At 47.7% G+C, this 19,428-nt stretch overlaps 3 protein-coding genes across 3 annotated transcripts in view; 2 read left to right on the top strand and 1 right to left on the bottom strand.

The window, feature by feature from the left end:
- Positions 1-9,903, top strand: part of hectd1 (HECT domain containing 1) — a 45,392-nt gene extending 35,489 nt beyond the window's left edge. Inside the window, exons 29-42 of the mRNA XM_080545482.1 lie at positions 230-452; positions 563-617; positions 952-1,134; positions 1,672-1,888; positions 4,697-4,779; positions 5,126-5,253; positions 6,652-6,853; positions 7,179-7,316; positions 7,570-8,216; positions 8,411-8,489; positions 8,724-8,817; positions 9,111-9,261; positions 9,411-9,555; positions 9,754-9,903. Coding sequence (XP_080401608.1) covers positions 230-452; positions 563-617; positions 952-1,134; positions 1,672-1,888; positions 4,697-4,779; positions 5,126-5,253; positions 6,652-6,853; positions 7,179-7,316; positions 7,570-8,216; positions 8,411-8,489; positions 8,724-8,817; positions 9,111-9,261; positions 9,411-9,555; positions 9,754-9,891 — 2,483 coding nt within the window. The 3' untranslated portion in view covers positions 9,892-9,903. The remainder of the gene's footprint in view (positions 1-229; positions 453-562; positions 618-951; positions 1,135-1,671; positions 1,889-4,696; positions 4,780-5,125; positions 5,254-6,651; positions 6,854-7,178; positions 7,317-7,569; positions 8,217-8,410; positions 8,490-8,723; positions 8,818-9,110; positions 9,262-9,410; positions 9,556-9,753) is intronic.
- A 1,546-nt stretch (positions 9,904-11,449) lies between these two features.
- Positions 11,450-15,236, bottom strand: ap4s1 (adaptor related protein complex 4 subunit sigma 1; the record flags this gene model as incomplete). Its single annotated transcript, XM_080545503.1, has 7 exons — positions 15,098-15,236; positions 14,857-14,938; positions 14,525-14,682; positions 14,117-14,203; positions 13,904-13,972; positions 13,560-13,571; positions 11,450-11,578 (listed from the first exon to the last, which is right to left on the bottom strand). Exons 3-7 carry the CDS (start codon positions 14,663-14,665, stop codon positions 11,450-11,452), a joined length of 438 nt encoding a protein of 145 aa, XP_080401629.1. The 5' UTR covers positions 14,666-14,682; positions 14,857-14,938; positions 15,098-15,236.
- Positions 15,237-15,382: 146 nt separating this feature from the next.
- Positions 15,383-19,428, top strand: part of strn3 (striatin, calmodulin binding protein 3) — a 30,290-nt gene continuing 26,244 nt past the window's right edge. Inside the window, exon 1 of the mRNA XM_080550210.1 lies at positions 15,383-15,908. Within this exon, the coding sequence (XP_080406336.1) occupies positions 15,558-15,908 (351 nt within the window). The 5' untranslated portion in view covers positions 15,383-15,557. The remainder of the gene's footprint in view (positions 15,909-19,428) is intronic.

The raw sequence follows: 19,428 nt of genomic DNA, 5'->3' as shown, positions 1-19,428 counted from the left end.
CACACACACTACGGAGATGGTATCTGCCTCATTATGCAGCTCTGACCGCTTCTGATATCAGTTGACTTCATTGTACAATAACACCATGTGACACGGCAGCGGACCCACTGTTTGTCCTGCACATGATTGCATGTTCCATCTGCCTCACTGCCTTTCTGTCCACCACAGGGGTCAATGGGAAATGTCCTAATCATTTGGTACTGTCTTTACCCCCCCCCCCCCCCCTCAGGTACCCCTCGTTCTGAAGTCCAGGAGGAGGTAGAGTGTGCCCCCTCCCCCCACCTGGCCCTCATCCTCAAAGTAGCGGGGCTGGGGACCACCAGGGAAGTTGAACTACCTCTGTCCAACTACAAGTCCACCATCTTCTACTACGTTCAGAAGCTGCTGCAGCTCTCCTGCAGCGGGAGCATCAAGTCAGACAAACTCCGCCGCATCTGGGAGCCCACTTACACGTAAGGACGGGGGCGTTGCTCTCTGGTCTCTCTGTCCTGGGTTGGTTTTGTTGGTAGTCTTATGGAAAGTGTTTCCCTTTTTAACACGTTGTCCCTTTCTGTTTCTGCAGGATAATGTACAGAGAACTGAAGGACTCGGACAAAGAGAAGGAAAGCGGAAAAATGGTAATTGCCCCGTTTCCCCTCCCCTCTTCTTACCCCTGCCCATTCAAATCTTTGGCTGTGAATTTTCTGTGGCTGTTTCAAAATGTCTAGCTTAAATGCTGCTCCTGGATAGCTAGCTACCTAGCCAGAGAGCCAGCGCTCTGCTCACTAACCAAGGACACTTGACTGTGAAACAGCAACTCTAGTCCTTAGTAGTCTGTACCTACCCTGTAGCCTTAACTGCACGAGGACCCCCTAGTGGTGACTTTACTGTAATGCATGTTTCAATACTGCGTGTGCGAGTTGAGACGTTATACAAGCAGGAAAGACCAACATTTGGTTCTTCCTGTTGTAGGGCTGCTGGTCTGTAGAGCATGTGGAGCGTTACCTTGGCACAGATGAGTTACCAAAGAATGACTTGATTACCTTCATGCAGAAGAATGCAGACTCCTCTTTCCTGCGCCTCTGGAAATTAACCGGCACTAATAAAAGTATTAGGAAAAACAGAAATTGTTCTCAGCTCATAGCTGCATACAAGGTATAGAACAACAGCACTGGATGATATTATTACACCTTATTATCTCTATATCTATATATTACTTTATTTCTTTTCTTTTGACCTTCTTTTTTTTTTTTTTTTTTTTTTTTTTTTTTTTATATGGTTTCTCCTCCTCCTTCTTGCTTGACTGTGTCATGTGTAGCCCTGTTAGGACAGTGTGTTGTCGCTGTTCTCTTTAACCTCAATGGCTTGTGGCTGCTCTGTCCTCTGTCCTCAAACGCTGCTCTGTCCCCTAGACCACACTGCTCCTGTGTCCTGCTTCATTGTCTCTGTCATATATGGACATAACAACAACTACTACTACTACAACAATAACAATAAGAATAAGAACATTGTGAATGCCAGTAAGTGAATGTGCCAGTAGCCATGGTGTGTCCTAGTCCAGTTCTGCAGTGTGTGTGTGTCCCGCCCCGCCCCGCCCTGCCCCGCCGTGTTCTAGCCAGTTAACCCCAGGGGTCTGTGGATGGAGCAGAGCGGAGGGCTGACCCCTCTAACCCGGCCCCTTTATGCTTGCAGGAGTTCAGTGAGCAGGGCTGCAGGGGCTCCGGGGGCCTGAGCCCCGGGTCGCTGGGGGCTGTCCAGAGCTGTGACATCCTGAGCGAGGCCAGGGAGCAGGCCCAGGCCAAGGCAGGCTCCAGCCAGAGCGCCTGCGGGGTGGAGGATGTCCTCCAGCTGCTACGCATCCTCTTCATCATCGGAGGGGACCCCCACTCTGGACGCACGCTACAGGAAGGTATGTCGTCCTGACGCGTCCCCCCTCCCTCCCTCCCTCCCTAAAAGGTCTTGGGTCCGTGGGATCAGCAGGGTAGAGAAGACATTACAACAAGAGATGTTTATTTTCTGATCTTCAAGCATTTCATTTCATTTTCTTAAACCTGACACTAACGTTGTTTCATCATTAGCCTGTTGTTGAAGATAACACGCTAACAACCTTTATGATAGACTGGTGATAGACTGGTGATAGACTGGTGATAGACTGGTGATAGACTGGTGATAGACTGGTAGCATTAGATAGACTGGTAGCATTAGATAGACTGGCAGCATTAGATAGACTGGCAGCATTAGATAGACTGGTAGCATTAGATAGACTGGTGATAGACTGGTAGCATTAGATAGACTGGCAGCATTAGATAGACTGGTGATAGACTGGTAGCATTAGATAGACTGGTGATAGACTGGTAGCATTAGATAGACTGGTGATAGACTGGTAGCATTAGATAGACTGGTAACATTAGATAGACTGGTGATAGACTGGTGATAGACTGGTGATAGACTGGTAGCATTAGATAGACTGGTAACATTAGATAGACTGGTGATAGACTGGTGATAGACTGGCAGCATTAGATAGACTGGCAGCATTAGATAGACTGGCAGCATTAGATAGACTGGCAGCATTAGATAGACTGGCAGCATTAGATAGACTGGTAGCATTAGATAGACTGGTAGCATTAGATAGACTGGTAGCATTAGATAGACTGGTAGCATTAGATATACTGGTAGCATTAGATAGACTGGTAGCATTAGATAGACTGGTAGCATTAGATAGACTGGTAGCATTAGATATACTGGTAGCATTAGATAGACTGGTGATAGACTGGTAGCATTACTAGCCAGTTAGCATCTGCTGGTCGACGTTGAAGTAACTTAAGTGTGATTCAGTTGATTGGTGAAGATCTCACATAAATATATCGTTAGCTTCATAGCATAATTGCATAGTCATATGCAAGTCATATTTTGGCCAAATGTAGATATCTGCCTAACTCTACTCTCCTAACACTGCTGATTCACCGCGGTGAAGCACCCATCAGAATGCTTGTTACATTCCAAAATCAAAATCACTATCTGCCCAAGTCATCTCTTTGACATGGGCATTTTTGACACTACATACAAAGATGGCTCAGCTGACCACAAGTGAAGCATGACTTTTATGCTATGAGGCTAACGATATTAAGCACGAAATTCCTACGAGAATGAAAATCCTGTTACAATCCAGAAGTGTTCTGGGATTTTCAATGTCCTGAGATTTTACTTGGATGGAATTAGGGGTGTAACGATACATCGATTCACATCGATGCATCGATTCATTGACTAACGATCTGATTACATCGACGCAATGTAAAAACATCGATCTTTATCGTCATCTTAAAGATACACCTTTATTTTGAAATGGCACATTCTGCGTGACTGTCACCATTTCCGTGCAGCGCGCGACTAGCAGCGGCAAACTACAAAGTTAAAGAGCGCTGCACACTGTGCAGGTCAAGTCATGGCGAGTAGCAGGGATAACGACGACGAAATTCGCTCTCCTCTCGGTAATAAGTCGGCGGTCTGGAAATATTTCGACGAAATGCTGCACAGCAGCCAGCCAGGGTGTTCCCGTGTGGAGGGAGGGAGGAGGGGGGAGGGAGGGGGGCGTGGCGTGTGTGTGTGTGCTAGAGAGAGAGAGAGAGAGAGAGAGAGAGAGAGAGAGAGAGAGAGAGAGAGAGGTCTCCTGAACATGTTGATCAGAACAACCTCCCAAAGAAGAACACTGGAGGATATACTTAGTGATCTGTCAATATGCACTAAGAATGCGGAATTGTTTACATTTGTTTTGTTCTCCAGCTGAAATTGCTTATTTTGGTTAAGAAGAATGTATATAAGATGTACTGTACTGCATTTGCACTTATTATTTATTATTATTTATTATTATTGCACAAATATACTGTAGGTTAAATGGTGACCTTGGTTCAGTTCTAACTGTTAAAAATACTGTGTTCATGAGACAGTAAAAAAGTGAACGTTTACAAAAATCCTGCCTTAAAAAAGGGGGGACAAGTTCTTCCAGTTTTGTTTCATAGGACATTAATGTTTTAAAGCTGAATATCTCTTGTTTGTGAGACTAGTGAACGGGTCTATTTTTCTTTTTGTAACAGAAGAATACTGTATAATACAATATGATTTAAATGCTGGATACCTGGAAGATACAAAAAGTACAAAAATATTTGGACAGTCCTTTGTTCCAGCTGCACTCCGACTCTACAACCAGGCCCTGCAGGGTGGGGGAGACCTGGAGCTGGAACTTTGGAACTTGGAACTTTTTACTTATTGAGCCTGCACTGTTTTATGTATTTTATTGAATGTTTTCTGTCTGCCCTAACTGAGCTGTTTGACAACAAAATTTCCCCATTGGGGACAATAAAGGTTTTCAATCAATCAATCAATCAATCAATCAAGAGCTCACAAATAAAATGGTCAAATCATATTCTAGTTGTTTTTGTGAGTTGATAATTGTGTTAGATTGGCATATGATATCGCGTCATATCGATCATATCGTCATATCGAATCGAATCGAAATCGTATCGTGACTGACATTGTGATATCGTCAAACATTGTATCGTCATACAAACAAATCGATATAATATCGTATCGTGATGAAGCTGGTGATTTACACCCCTAGATGGAATGGTAAACTAGTGAGCGTCCCGTCCCGCCCTGTAGAAAGGTCCGCTGTGCTGTTGTGATGTATGACTCATGTTGATCCACCTGCTCTGTTGCCCAGATGTGGACGACCTCCAGTTCAACGCTTCCCCTGAAGAATTCACCAGCAAGAAGGTCACCACCAAGATCCTGCAGCAGATAGAGGTGAACACATTAGGAAGGGTTCAGTGTGAATGCTGTGCAGTACAACACAGGACACAGACATGCATCACATACAGACGTTAAAGGGGAAATTTGGGATTCAAACAATGACACATTTTGGTGAAAACAGCTGAAATCCATAGACCGCTATGCACGCAAGGACTGACAATTGCGTAGTTCACAAACAATGGAGTAAAACAAGCTAATTTTTTGGGCTCTCGTGGGGTAAGATCTGAGCTCATGAGTAATTTAGAACCAATGACTGATTGCTCCTTTAAGGGTCGCATTAAACATTGTGATTTGAAGTGTGGAGTGGAATCTAACCGCGTGTCCTCCCCTCCCCCTATAGGAGCCCCTGGCCCTGGCGAGTGGAGCTCTGCCAGACTGGTGTGAACAGCTGACCAGCAAGTGTCCTTTCCTCATCCCCTTCGAGACCAGACAACTGTACTTCACCTGCACAGCGTTCGGGGCCTCGAGGTAACAGCTTTACATCCCTCAGTTTACATCCTCAGTTTATATCCCTCAGTTTACATCCTCAGTTTACATCCTCAGTTTACATCCTCAGTTTACCGTATTTTCCGGACTATAAGTCGCGGTTTTTTTCATACTTTGGCTGGTCCTGCGACTTATAGTCAGGTGCGACTTATATATCAATAATTCATAATCTCTGACTGACATGAACTGACATACGGTAATCTCTGACTGACATGAACCAAGGAGTAACTTCCGCTAGCGCCTCATACACGATAGAATAGCCATTATACTTGACAATGTGGACATTAAACACGACAATGTGGACATTAAACATGATGTTATGGACCTTATACACAATGTTATGGACGTTATAAACGATATTAAAGTCATTTATTCCTTCCAGAGACTGTTCTATGTTGCTAAATTACCCCCGCGAGGCTATTTTGCTACTTCCGCTAGCGCCACATACGCGATAGAATAGCCATTATACTCGACAATGTGGACATTAAACACGACAATGTGGACATTAAACATGATATTATGGACCTTATACACGATATTATGAACGTTATACACGATATTAAAGTCATTTATTACCTTTCAGAGGCTGTTCAATGTTGCATTGTTTGTAGGCCGCCCTTCATCCTAACTACTTCCGTTTTTCACCAAGCTATCTTTGTCATGGCCTTATACACGATAAATAGTCGTTACACTCGACAATGTGGACATTAAGCACTATATTATGAACGTTATACACGCTATTATGAACGTTATACACGATATTAAAGTCATTTATTACCTTTCAGAGGCTGTTCCATCCTGTTTGCTTGCTCCCGCGACGCCATTTTGCTAACCTTCGTTAGCAACGCGCTAGCTAGCCCTGGCTTTACACTCGATAATTTAAGTATTTCTAACCTTTCAGAAGAAGTTTTAACGTGAATTATGTCCTTCCTGGGCTTACAAATCCTCTCATGTCTCTTCACAGTGCCAGACTAGAGTCAAGCTCAACAGCGTCTTCTTTCCCCGCTGATTCCGCCAAGCCCGTTCCCTTGAACCATGCGACTTATAGTCCAGTGCGACTTATATGTGGTTTTTTCCTCTTCATGACCCATTTTTGGCCTGCTGCGACTTATACTCGGGTGCGACTTATAGTCCGGAAAATACGGTACATCCTCAGTTTACATCCTCAGTTTACATCCTCAGTTTATATCCCTCAGTTTATATCCTCAGTTTACATCCTTCAGTTTACATCCTCAGTTTACATCCTCAGTTTACATCCTCAGTTTACATCCTCATCGTCTGATCCGTTCCCAGTGCATTACAATGAGGCCCCGTCCTCCCATGTTCTACTTACACCAGTGCTGGTCTGTGCTGGTGTGTCCTGACTGTGTTGTCCTGCAGAGCGATCGTGTGGCTCCAGAACCGCCGGGAGGCCACCATGGAGCGCTCGCGGCCCTCCACCACGGTGCGCAGGGACGACCCCGGGGAGTTCAGGGTGGGCCGCCTCAAACACGAGAGGGTCAAGGTGCCCCGTGGGGAGACCATGATGGAGTGGGCGGAGAGCGTCATGCAGATCCACGCCGACAGGAAGTCCGTCCTGGAGGTAAAACGCCCCGCCAAGGCCGCAGGGAGTTGCTATGGTAGTTGCCATGGTTTTGACGGTTCCAGACAGTGACGAAACTGTACCGTTCCACTTAAACTGATACTGACCTTGCACATTCACGGTACTGTATGTGACATTACTGATGGTATGTGTGGACTGGCGTAGCATTCATGATATGCTCAACCTTCTGTCACGTTGGGGGTGACGTCTTCTCTGGTTAGGAGTATTTTGTGTGCGCCTCTCCTAGGATGAGGGGTCATAGTGACCCAGTGTTGTGTGTCTCCAGGTTGAGGGGTCATAGTGACCCAGTGTTGTGTGTCTCCAGGTGGAGTTCCAGGGAGAGGAGGGGACAGGGCTGGGTCCCACCCTGGAGTTCTACGCCCTGGTAGCAGCAGAGTTCCAGAGGACCTCCCTCGGCATCTGGCTCTGCGACGACGACTTCCCAGACGACGAGTCTAGACAGGCGAGTACTGCTGCTGCCTGACACACTGACACACCAGACATGCTCTGATGTCACCACTTACACTGACACACCAGACATGCTCTGATGTCACCACTTACACTCACACACCAGACAGCTGACAGAACTCACGTGTACGCCGTTGAGTCCTTGACCTTGTGCCATTCACAAATCAATATCCTTAATAGCACTACATGTTCATGCTTATGAAATGACATCTTACTTACTGTTTGTGTGTGTGTGTGTGTGTGTCCAGGTGGACCTGGGCGGTGGTCTGAAGCCCCCCGGCTTCTACGTGCAGCGCTCCTGCGGCCTGTTCCCCGCCCCCTTCCCTCACGACAGCGACGAGCTGGAGCGCCTCACCAAGCTGTTCCTCTTCCTGGGCGTGTTCCTGGCCAAGTGCATCCAGGACAGCCGCCTGGTGGACTTGCCCGTCTCCCGGCCCTTCTTCAAGCTGCTCTGCATGGGCGACATCAAGAGCAACATGAGCAAGCTGCTCTACCAGTCACGCGTCCCCGTCGCCCACCACGGCCCCGCCTACCTCTACGACCCCGACCGCCACTTCTTCTCCGGCGAGATCCAGTCAGAGGCCTCGACGGAGGAGAGCCAGGACACGTACTCGGTGGGCAGCTTCGACGAGGACTCCAAGTCGGAGTTCATCCTGGACCCCCCCAAGCCCAAGCCCCCTGCCTGGTACCACGGCCTCTTGACCTGGGAGGACTTTGAGCTGGTCAACCCCCACAGGGCCCGCTTCCTGAAGGAGGTGAAGGAGCTGGCTGTGAAGAGGCGGCAGATCCTGGGGAACAAGAGCCTGTCGGAGGACGAGAAGAACACGCGGCTGCAGGACCTGGTGCTGAGGAACCCCATGGGCTCCGGACCCCCCCTCTGCGTAGAAGACCTGGGGTGAGACTCCAACCCTACTCTGAACCTCGTAGATGTATTATACCATGAGAGGATTGATAAACGAGTACTCCATCCATCCATCCGTCTATCTGTATCCATCTCTCTTTTCACACCTTTTTTCCTTCCGTCTATGGAAGTGTTTCATTCTGAACTGATGGATCTATGACTGACACTGAGCTCTCTCTCTCCCCCAGGTTGAATTTCCAGTTCTGTCCTTCGTCCAAAGTGCACGGCTTTTCAGCGGTGGACCTGAAGTCAAACGGAGAGGATGAGGTAGGCGGACATCAACACTTGTGGTTCCTTCAGCGTTACTACACGGGTCTAGAGCTGAGTGTTTCCCCCTGAGTGTGTTAGGTGAGCTGCAGGGGAGGCTGGTGGAGGTAGGAATCAACAAGCCCGTCTTTCCGATTTCTACCTCCACCAGCCTCCCCCGGGGTGTTCCCCCTCTGAGTGTACGAGGTAAGGTGAGAGGTCTCTGACTCTGTCCTCCTCTCCCCCCCTGTCCAGATGGTAACCATGGAGAACGCTGAGGAGTATGTGGAGCTTATGTTTGACTTCTGCATGCACACTGGCATCCAGAAACAGATGGAGGCTTTCAGAGGTAAGACTGAGGGAATGCCACATTCGAGGTCAACTTCATTCCAGGAGCGGTCCATGTTATACATTCACATGAATGTCATAGACTCCATCTCTAAGCATTTAATTTCTCTACTCTGTAGGCACAACATTTGTTCAATATGTCAGTAGCTATTTGTTCTATATCAGTAGCTATTTGATTAATAATGATACTGTATTAGTCCAGATACCACAATACAGTCTGGCTCATACCTCCTTTACTATGCTGAGTCACACCTGAATGACTGACCAGTGGAATGTGTTCACCTCCGTCTCCAGAGGGCTTCAACCGGGTGTTCCCCATGGAGAAGCTGAGCTCCTTCAGCCACAAGGAGGTGCAGATGATCCTGTGTGGGAACCAGTCTCCTTCCTGGACCTCTGAGGACGTGGTCAACTACACTGAGCCCAAGCTGGGATACACTAGAGACAGGTACGGTGGTCCCCTACCAGGGAAGGCTGGTGGAGGTGGAAATCGGGAGGACCGGCTCATTGTAATGCATGGAATGGTATGAGGAATGGTATAAAACACGTGTGTTGCCTTGTGTTGAACTCTCTCCTCTCCTCTCTCTCTCTCTCCAGTCCCGGGTTCCTGCGCTTCGTCAGGGTGCTGTGTGGCATGTCGTCAGACGAGAGGAAAGCCTTCCTCCAGTTCACCACCGGCTGCTCCACTCTGCCCCCTGGTGGCCTGGCCAACCTGCACCCACGTCTCACCATCGTCCGCAAGGTAAAACTCAGTCTAGGAATATGACTTCATCACTTGTTTACACTTCTTTGTTCCAAAAAAAGTCTATTTTAAGGCTATTTATAAACTATTTTAAGGCTATTTATAAGTGCTCTGCCTGCCTCCAGCCTTGAGTATGTCTCACCTCAGTGTGTGATTCCAAACAATGACCCACGTTGACCGTGACCGGCTGTGTTCTAGGTGGACGCGACAGACTCCAGCTACCCGTCTGTCAACACCTGTGTGCACTACCTGAAGCTACCAGAGTACTCCTCTGAAGACATCATGAGAGAGCGCCTCCTAGCGGCCACCATGGAAAAGGGCTTTCACCTCAACTGAGCATGCTCCGTCTTGCCCCCTCTCCCCGCCCCTCTGTTTGACTGACCAACCTACCAACCAACCATCGCCCCCTACTGGTGAAACAAGCCTGTCGTGTTTTGTTGCAGATAAAGAAACCAAGCTGTGCTCTCTGATTAAACGAACCTCCAACCTCCCTTTACGCCCCCCTCCACCTCCCCTGTTAAACGTAAGGAAAACAGTCCCACTTCACTCAACTAGCTACTGATATAGACAGAAAAGGGGCACCCCCCCACCCCACTGGTTACACTTCCCCCCGTCCCCCCTCCCAGGGCACTCTACTGCTTCAAGGGCTTGAGCGACTGGAAGCCAGGGCAGCAGTTTCCTCATCTCCGACAGTGTTTACTTACTCTCCCTCGCTCTCTCTCTCTCTCAAACATACTCTGGCTGTGAGCATCCGTGTGTAAAGTTCTCTGTAGTTTTTTGGGTTTCCAGACACCATAATTCTCTCCATATCGTTGATCCCTCGTCACCCCCAGTGTGGGGACATACAGCATAAAGCACCTGCTTGTCTAGAGCTTACTGTAGAGTGTTTGGGCATTTTTACTTACCAGGTTTTTAAGTTTTACTAGTGCCTGCCATTGTTTGGATATTAGGATTTATTTTGTTCCTCTTTTCCTTTGACTTAATCTTACAGCATACAATCATGCACATGCTTATTATTTTTTCTTTTATTTCCTTTTCATTTTGCTTTCGTTACTGTGTGAGTATGTTTTGATTGTCCATTGCCCAGCTATAAGGATCAAAGTCCCAGAGTGCATTTGTGTAATTTTACAATAAAGCTATAGAGACAAAAAAAAAAACACTGGTTCTGTGTGCAAGGCACATTTAAAAAAAGGAAAAAAAAAAGAAAAAAGCAAGCTATGCTTTCCCTTGTATTTTCTTTGTATATTATAAACATTTATTTAACTCAAGTTGCAGTTTGAAGTAAACAGATATTTTCAAATGTGTATGCTCCAAAAAATAATCATTAAAATGTTTGCAAAGTATGAAACAGGTTGTTTGTCGTTTGTATTTATTTATAAAACAATTCAGAAAAATAGTGACATGATTGATGTGCACTCTAATGAATTAAACACGATCTCACTTGTCCTTAAGTAATGGTAGTGTAGCAACTTACTACATCCTCAACAGTGGAGCTAGAACTGAGAGGAAGGGCTTGTTGTAATGCATGGAATATCAAGCGTGTGTTTGATATCATTCCATTACATACATCAGCCCATCCTCCGATTTCTACCTCCACTAGCCTCCTGTGATCCTCAACATCCTTTATTTATCATGACTTGCCAATTATTTGAAGTGATTCTTTGACAATGATTGAGTTGACAAGTCCATAGAGGAGTACTGGGCGTTTCACAACATCCTCTGAGTTGAATAACAAAGTGAAGAGCCTCAGCCCTCCATCATCCTGTCCAAGGCCAGTAACGCCTCAGCCCTCCATCATCTTGTCCAAGGCCAGTAACGCCTCAGCCCTCCATCATCTTGTCCAAGGCCAGTAACGCCTCAGCCCTCCATCATATTGTCCAAGGCCAGTAACGCCTCAGCCCTCCATCATCTTGTCCAAGGCCAGTAACGGAGCCAGGATGCGGGACTTGTTGGTCTCCACCACGTGGCCGTTCTGAATCATCTCATCCAGGATGATGTGGACCTTGTCCAAGTTGAACATGATCTGAGCTGGAGTTAAGGGAATTGGATAACCTCGTTTTTTTTTTACATGCAAATACTTTTATTACGCCATATTACTCTATGTTTAAGGGATTGAATAGCAATAGTGAAGACTCAGATAGAAGTGTATTGTGTAGAGCAGGTGTGATTATCTGTCTTATCTGGATCAGATCAGATGTACTGTACTTGCAGAGTTCTGGTTCAGCTTACTGAATACATCCCTGGATACTGGAGCTATAAGCGTCTGACCAGGTGAAACAACATTGCCTTTGACCAACTCAAGGCCACTGAAGCTTATGGACGTGTGACATTACAGAGTGACAGTTAGACACAGAGTCAATGTCAGACTGAACAGTGCTAAACCACCACCAGGCTTGGAACGACACTTCAGTGGACGTAGAAATCAGTAGGATGATTGTAACACGCGGAACGAAACGCGAAGCCTGCTCTCCGATGTCTACCTCTACCACTCTCTGATGTCTACCTCTACCACTCTCTGATGTCTACCTCTACCAGTCTCTGATGTCTACCTCTACCACTCTCTGATGTCTACCTCTACCACTCTCTGATGTCTACCTCTACCACTCTCTTGACGCTTTTCCACTACCGACCCGAACCGGGCCGCATTTGTATCCGAGCCGTGCCGTGCCGTACTTTCAGAAACCCTTCTCCATTATACTGAGCGACCCGGGACTGTAGGAGGAGTTACGTGTCATAAGATTCCCCCCGCTATACAGATCAGCGGGGGGAAATGCGATAAGAATTATGTCAAAATGCAGCACTATCGTGCACAGATCAGCCTTACAACATGTAACGTTAAGTGCCTGTTACTTGCCGCTTTCAGTTCTAGTAGACTAGTTTAGATCTCGCAACCAGGGAAATGCCGACACGATTCTATTTTTATTTCTCCTGACACTTTGAGCACTGTGCTTTTTTTTGTTGGTGAACTTTGCAGGTTAATAACTGTGGTTTCCTGTGGGTTAGGGTAAAAAATTCAAACGTGTCCGGATAGGGGAGAGGACAGGGAATCTGAAACAATTTGAATGGTGTCGATACGACACTCCTATCACGGTCGACACCGACATTATTTATATATACAGCATATGGATGTTACGTGCCTGTTACCTGCCGCTTTCAGTTCTAGTAGTTTAGATCTCGCAACCAGGGAAACAACGCCGACATGTGTTAAAGAGAGCAAGACGTGAATCTACCGGCATTTGACTGCCGCTGGACTGAGGAACAGCATAGGCACAGGACATCGCCATAATAGCGATTTTTTTTTTGTTATGCTTGTTGTAAATAAAAGTTCTATGATGCATTGAAATTACATTAAACTAAGATAATATGATGGTTATCATAATTGTTCTAATCTTTATTAATACGTTATTACAGAAACAGTAAGTGACATTTTCCGAGAGCGAAATCTGTTATGGTATTTAAAGATGGCGGTTAGCGAAGAAATCTATGAACATGGGATGACGATTTCCATTGACCAATCAACGGTGTGCAGCATCAAACGTCACACGCAGCCTGGCAAAAAGGTACCCTTCGGCCCTGGAGTTCCTGCTCGTGAAGGGTAGCTAAAGAACCGAGCCGAGCCGGGCCGACAAATGGAAAAGCGCCAAAGAAGCAGGCCAGCCTGGGTCGACCCGGGCTGGCCCTGTAGTGGAAAAGCGCCATCTGATGTCTACCTCTACCACTCTCTGATGTCTACCTCTACCAGTCTCTGATGTCTACCTCTACCACTCTCTGATGTCTACCTCTACCACTCTCTGATGTCTACCTCTACCTTCTCCACTGATACTGTTGGCCAGCTGCCTGACATCCCTGTAACGTTCGGGTTTCTAGCCAGTAGGCAGGCAGTATTACTACATCACTGTATGACATCATTGGGAGCGCGGCCCCCCTACGTCTGGGTCAGAGTTGTGCTTCTTCAAACTGATTCATATTCACACAGCTGGTTTTGATCAAATTGCAAAGGATACGTCCAGCTCACTCTGTTAGGAGGAGAAGAGAACATTAATAAACCATTATATGTTAAAGCAAACCAGAGATGATATTCTTACACTACTAACGCTACACACATAACAAACAACGGTGAATGAATGCTATACTATAGATTACAGAAGAATACGGTGTGGCCCCATATGATTATGTCCTTTGTACCGATGAGCTGTGTCGTAACGTAGGCCTCCAGCACAGGTGGGTGGACAGTTGTTATGCAGTCAAATATACAGAGGAGTCAGTGTGTGTATCTTTGAGGCGGGTTTCAGGAATGTACTGATTGTTCAAACCACTAAAAGTAATGATTAAAAAGAGAGAGGCTCACCACGCGGCTGAAGTACTTGTCCAGAACCTCGACAAAGTTGTGCACCAGCTCATAGACAGACAGCTCATTCTGTAGGGAAGACAGACAACCCATAATAACACATCGATTATCTCCACCTTAACCATTACATGAATCGTTTTAACTCTTCAAACTTTCTAACTTTATTGTCCATCTGATCTGAACATGGCATGCGGTCTTGTGACATCGTCTCACCTCTGTGTCACTGATCCCAGCGACTATGAAGAGGGCAGCGTACTGGCGATACACTAGTTTGTAGTCTTTGTATTCCACGAAAGAGCACTGTACAGGAAGTAGAGTCAAACCAGCGTTGTCAGTCAAATAAGAACATGGGAGAAGGAGTTCTGGTTAGGTCTATCTTATCTTTTTAACAAAGCATGTGGCTTGGCAACTATAGAAAGTATGTTCTGAAGAATATCATGTTGACATGTAAATAATAAACAAATGGGCAGGGATGAGAGATGCAGGTCTGAACATAATGGTATGATGGTATGCAATATGCCTCTATCATGCAAATTAAAGGTAGGGCTGTAAAGTAAACAAAACCAGTGTCATATATTCAAACAGATGTCTGTCATCTCAAAGATGCTGAAGTAGAGAGACCTCCTCCTTCTTGCGTGACAGGCATCCCTTGACAACGTCAGCCTCCAGCGATGCTCTCTTCCCGATGTCCACATGATCGTAGTACTTGGACAGGCGCGTCTGGCCCTGCTTGTTCACCATCAGAAGGAACTTGATCATCATCACCTGGCTGAGTGGAGCTGCGGGAGAGTAAAGGAAATATACAGCAAACGGAGACATTTGTATCATCCACAAAGCGCATTCAGTCTCTCTATTCTCTACACACACATTAGGACAACAACGAACTTGATATCAGAATAGTATCAGATGCACTGAAACCTGCCTGATATGACTCCAAATGCAATTGTACTCACCCTTTGAGATAGGTCAGAGGCTGCTAGAGACTAGAGCCCCACTCACAGATCAGCAACTGTTGGGGCCTACCCAATTCTAGTGCTGAAACAAAAATGTCAATGACATCTGTTGATTGAATAGACGTCCATGATAATGGAGACGCTGTGATTCCCTGCTGGTGTTAATGTAAACATGTGTTATGCCTGATTATAATCGAAAACAGATTTTTCTTTGATGCACTACTACAACAACAACACGCACGCTCCAGAATGCCACCTCCAGCCGGGGTGCGTTGGTCAATTCGCTCTGGGAATCTGATCAGCACTCATGGAATGCCTTTCGGCAAATCAAGTTACTTGGGTCGCTCTGTGACGTTGAACGCACCGTGCGCTCCGGCGCTCTCAAAGCAAATGTACGAACGCAGCCCTAGGTTGGACGACAGGGGAGAGAATGGTGAATATGTCCCATCGTGCATTGCGGGACAGCCCTCCCTCCCCCCCCCCGCAGTAAGGAGACTCACATCCAGACTCTGATCCAGGCATCGCACTAATGGCGGCCGGCAAATCCGTGCGCTGACAACAAATCCAAAACATCCCCCCGACTCACTACAGCCGCCGAGGCGTTTCGGGGACAGGCGCCGGCAAATACATACGAGAACAGTGAGGTGAAACGGGGGAGGGGGACGACATCTATCAGTGCTGGGACTCTCTTCTTCATAAAAATGGATGAACACCCCGGCGGAGGAGGAGTTGGAATGGCCGCCCCGAGACAGCAGCAGGGGAACAACAACAACGTGAACCCAGGCCCAGGGATGGTGAACCCAGGAGGGATGAACCCAGGGATGAACCCAGGGATGGGCCAGCAGAACCCCGGGATGGGCCAGCAGCAGCCGGGGAACAACAACCACGTCAACCCGCAGCAAGGCGCAGGGATGGGCCAGCAGCAGCAGCCAGACGACATGCCCCGGCCACAGCAGTACACCATCCCCGGGATCCTGCACTACATCCAGCACGAATGGGCCCGCTTCGAGATGGAGAGGGCTCACTGGGAAGTGGAGAGGGCCGAGCTCCAGGTACGCTATGATAGCAGACTAAGCTAACCTAGCCGGGACGGAGTAACGATGCGTTTAGCAGCACGAGTCTGACGGTGCTGCTCATATCAGTCTCCTGTTTATATTATGTTGATACCTTGAGTATTTGACCCCCGAATCATTCGTAACTAGTGGTGGTTCGTTGTTCTCACACTAGCTAGAGTGGTAGCGATCAACTTGTCCATCCGACTCGGCTAGCATAGGCTGCGTTCCTAAATTCGCTCTTGAAATGTGATCGGCACTCATGGAATGCCTCTTGTCCAATCAAATCACTTGGTCCCTTTATGACGTTGAACCCAGTGTGCGCTCCGGCGCTCTCAGAGCGAATTTACGAACGCACCCATAGCCTGCTTAGCTGACAGTTAGCGCGCTAGCAGCGGCCGAGCGTACTAACGTTAACATGAGAGTTACTGCGGTCACACTGTCTTACCCCCTTTTTGTCTAGGTGTTATTTCGGCTCCTGTTGTTGTTGTTGTTGTGTGGACTATTGTAGTTGCAGTACTTTCGTGATAGAAATACCATTAAAAAAGCAGAAGGATTCAGTCAAACAGAATCTAGCTGACTGTCAACTTAATCTCTGAACGCAGCCATTTTGGTTCTGGTCGTTTATGGGGACGACTTGGCCGTTAGGACGGCCTGTATGTCCGCCAGCTAGCCACGGGCACTAGGGAAACACACTATGTGAATGTGAACAGCACCACTGTTCGGTTAGCGGATAGGGTATGTGGTGTTTTGGGTTTAGAGTTGATCAAAGTGGCAATATGTGCGCAGTGAGATGACCGTCGGCTCCTGTAGTGAACATCAACAAAGCTAGCCTGGCTAGTCTGAGCTAGCTGTCACTAGTCCCCGGAGGGGGACACGCTAGGCACATTCTCTGCTCCATGAGCAAGTGGAAGTGTTGTTATAAGTGTTGTTATGTCAGTGATGGGAAGCTTTTAGTGAAGCTTAATTGTGTGTGTGTGTGTGTGTGTGTGTGTGTGTGTGTGTGTGTGTGTGTGTGTGTGTGTTTGGAGAGGGTCTGCCGTGGTGGTGTATTTCTCAACTGTTCTATGTTTGCCAGGTTATGACAAGTATGTTTATATTGTACCCAGAGACTTTTGCTGTGTAGAATTTTTTGAATAGGTCTTGGGCCCTGGCTATGAAAGGGAAGGATGTTCCAGTGTTGTGATTGTGGAGGGTGGAGGTGTTGAAATGCCAGTGACAGACGAGGCTTTGTTAGAACACACCCCACAGCAGCACAGCAGACTTGTTGAAGTGGGAGTGGAGGGACGGTAGGTCTTTGACTCCCCTGGTCCTCTGCTCTGACATGCTCAGTGACACATACTTTCAGCATGACTCCACTCTGACCACACTGATCTGGCCTACCATGTCAGGAGATCGGTATGGATACAAGTGCTGTCGTCTTCCACGACGCTTACAGCGCTTGACAATAAACACTGTTTGTCTAGCTGATGTCACCTAGTAAAGGAAGATAAAAGATAAACAAACTTGTTCTGTTTTACAAGACAAGTAGGCCACGGGAGGCTGGCGGAGGTAGGAATGGAAGGACAGGCTCATTGTAAACGCACGGAACGGACAGAGGAATGCAACCAAACACACATTCCATTCCACGCATTACAAAGAGCCTCTCCTCCAACCTCTGCCTCCCCGGAGGTAGACCTATGCATTTTTCACGAATAAAAGGTGAAAGTCTGGAATTCCTATATGTACCACGGTTGATCGAGTGAAACAGACAGCCGCGTCTCGAAGACCGCCGTTCACCCCGGGTGGGTCACGCTGGGTATCTCCCCGCCTCCCAGACTGCAGAGTAGCTAGCCTACTTCAGGTCCCTGGAGCAGCCTGACATAGATTGTTTTGGTCAGCGGGACGCAACCCATTCCTTTGCTGAGCCGTTGGCTTTGCCACCCCCCCCCCGGAGGAAACCCGTTAGCACCAATCACCTCAATGTCCTCAGAGCTCTCGCCTCACCAGGCGTGGAAGTAACCGCCTGCCTGATCTAAATGGGTTAAATCTGTCTTGATAGGTCACCGGCAGTGGCAGGAGGCCATGTTTCGAGCTGCCGCTCTGGGCTCGTCCTCTTACCCTGGACAACTGACTGGATCCTCTCCTTTTCTGTTCTCTGTACGCCTGGATATAAACAATGGCCCATTATGGGGGACGCCGGGTTTCGTTTGGGTCTGGTTAGAGTGTGTCTATTCAGACAGAGTCGGTGTTCTGAATGACGAGTGCTGCGGTCGCCCCTCAGTAAAAAAAAATCACCTCTCTTTGTCTTGCAGCCAACTTCCTTGATGTCGCTCATCCACCGAGGTCTCTCACTTTCGCGCGCAGCAGCGTGTGTCTCAGTCATGTGATGTCATTCTCTCATTCGCCCTGATTTGCCGGGTGATGATGTAACGTTCCTCTAGGAGTCAGTCAGGTGTTTCCTGAAGGCCCCGTGTCGGGCCAGCTGGTGCAGGATGTTAGGAGCCGTCCGCCCGGCCTCGGCCCCCGCAGCACACGCTGGTTAATTGGAGGAAAAAGGCCCATTCTCTCTCTCACTTCGCCACCTACGTAACATTTCTTATGTAACTCCTAACTACTGAGTGGACTAGCCCAAAAATAACTCTTCTGAATGGGCTAATGGGGCTAGTTTAAAACATGCGAGAGGGGGAATCGACTATTTCAGAGCGTTATAATGGGTTAGCTCAGCTGGGCCTGCCGTTTTTTAGGCCCAGGCTGTGCCAGCTTAATTGCTGAAAACAGAAGACTAGCTTTCTTTCTTTTTTTTGGTTTCATGACACCATACGGACCTTCAGTAACGGTTAGGAATAGGCCTATGAATAGAAGGTGTATTTATGTACGCCAGGCTTACATAAATACACGGCCAGGCTTTAGGGATACTTAGTGTGTGTTCTCTCCTAGGGAAGTGATGCGTGATTTAGGCTATTGGGCATAACTTAGTCAGCCATCAAGTCTATTTGTGTTCCTCTGACAGGACAGCTGTATCAAGAGACGTGTCATCACTTAAACCCCTCGCTACTGGGGTCTCTCTGCTGCAGTAGAGCCTGTCTGCTGGGGTCTCTCTGCTGCAGTAGAGCCTGTTCCTGCTCATCCGGTCCGTGTCCTCACGGTGGAGGCCTGCTGTCCCCCAGGCTGGCCAATAACATCACCATCTCTGCACCGCGGGCACGCACACAGGCGCACGCACACATACACACGCACGCACGCGCGTAGCCTACATAGCAGCTCTGCAGACCGCCCGGGGATTGGTCAGGGGGTATGGCAGCACGGGGAGCCATTCAGGGGAATTCCCAAAGCGGTTGCCGCCGAACCAGCATTCCTAGAACAGCGCCGACCACTGTAGATGGCTGATAGGCCCGTGAGATGTGTGTTACCCTTTCTCTCGCTCTCTTATCAGGCCGAATCAGAAACCCAAATGGTGGGCCTGACGGACTGACAAATAGTTCTGACATTTGCAACGCAATACACTTATTTAATTAAGTGCTATTTAATGGAGGAACAT

Source organism: Nansenia antarctica (genome assembly GCF_963989245.1).
Source record: "Nansenia antarctica genome assembly, chromosome: 1".
NCBI lineage: Eukaryota > Metazoa > Chordata > Actinopteri > Argentiniformes > Microstomatidae > Nansenia > Nansenia antarctica.
Note: the sequence above shows the minus strand (reverse complement) of the source record. Positions and strands in the feature narration are given on the sequence as shown.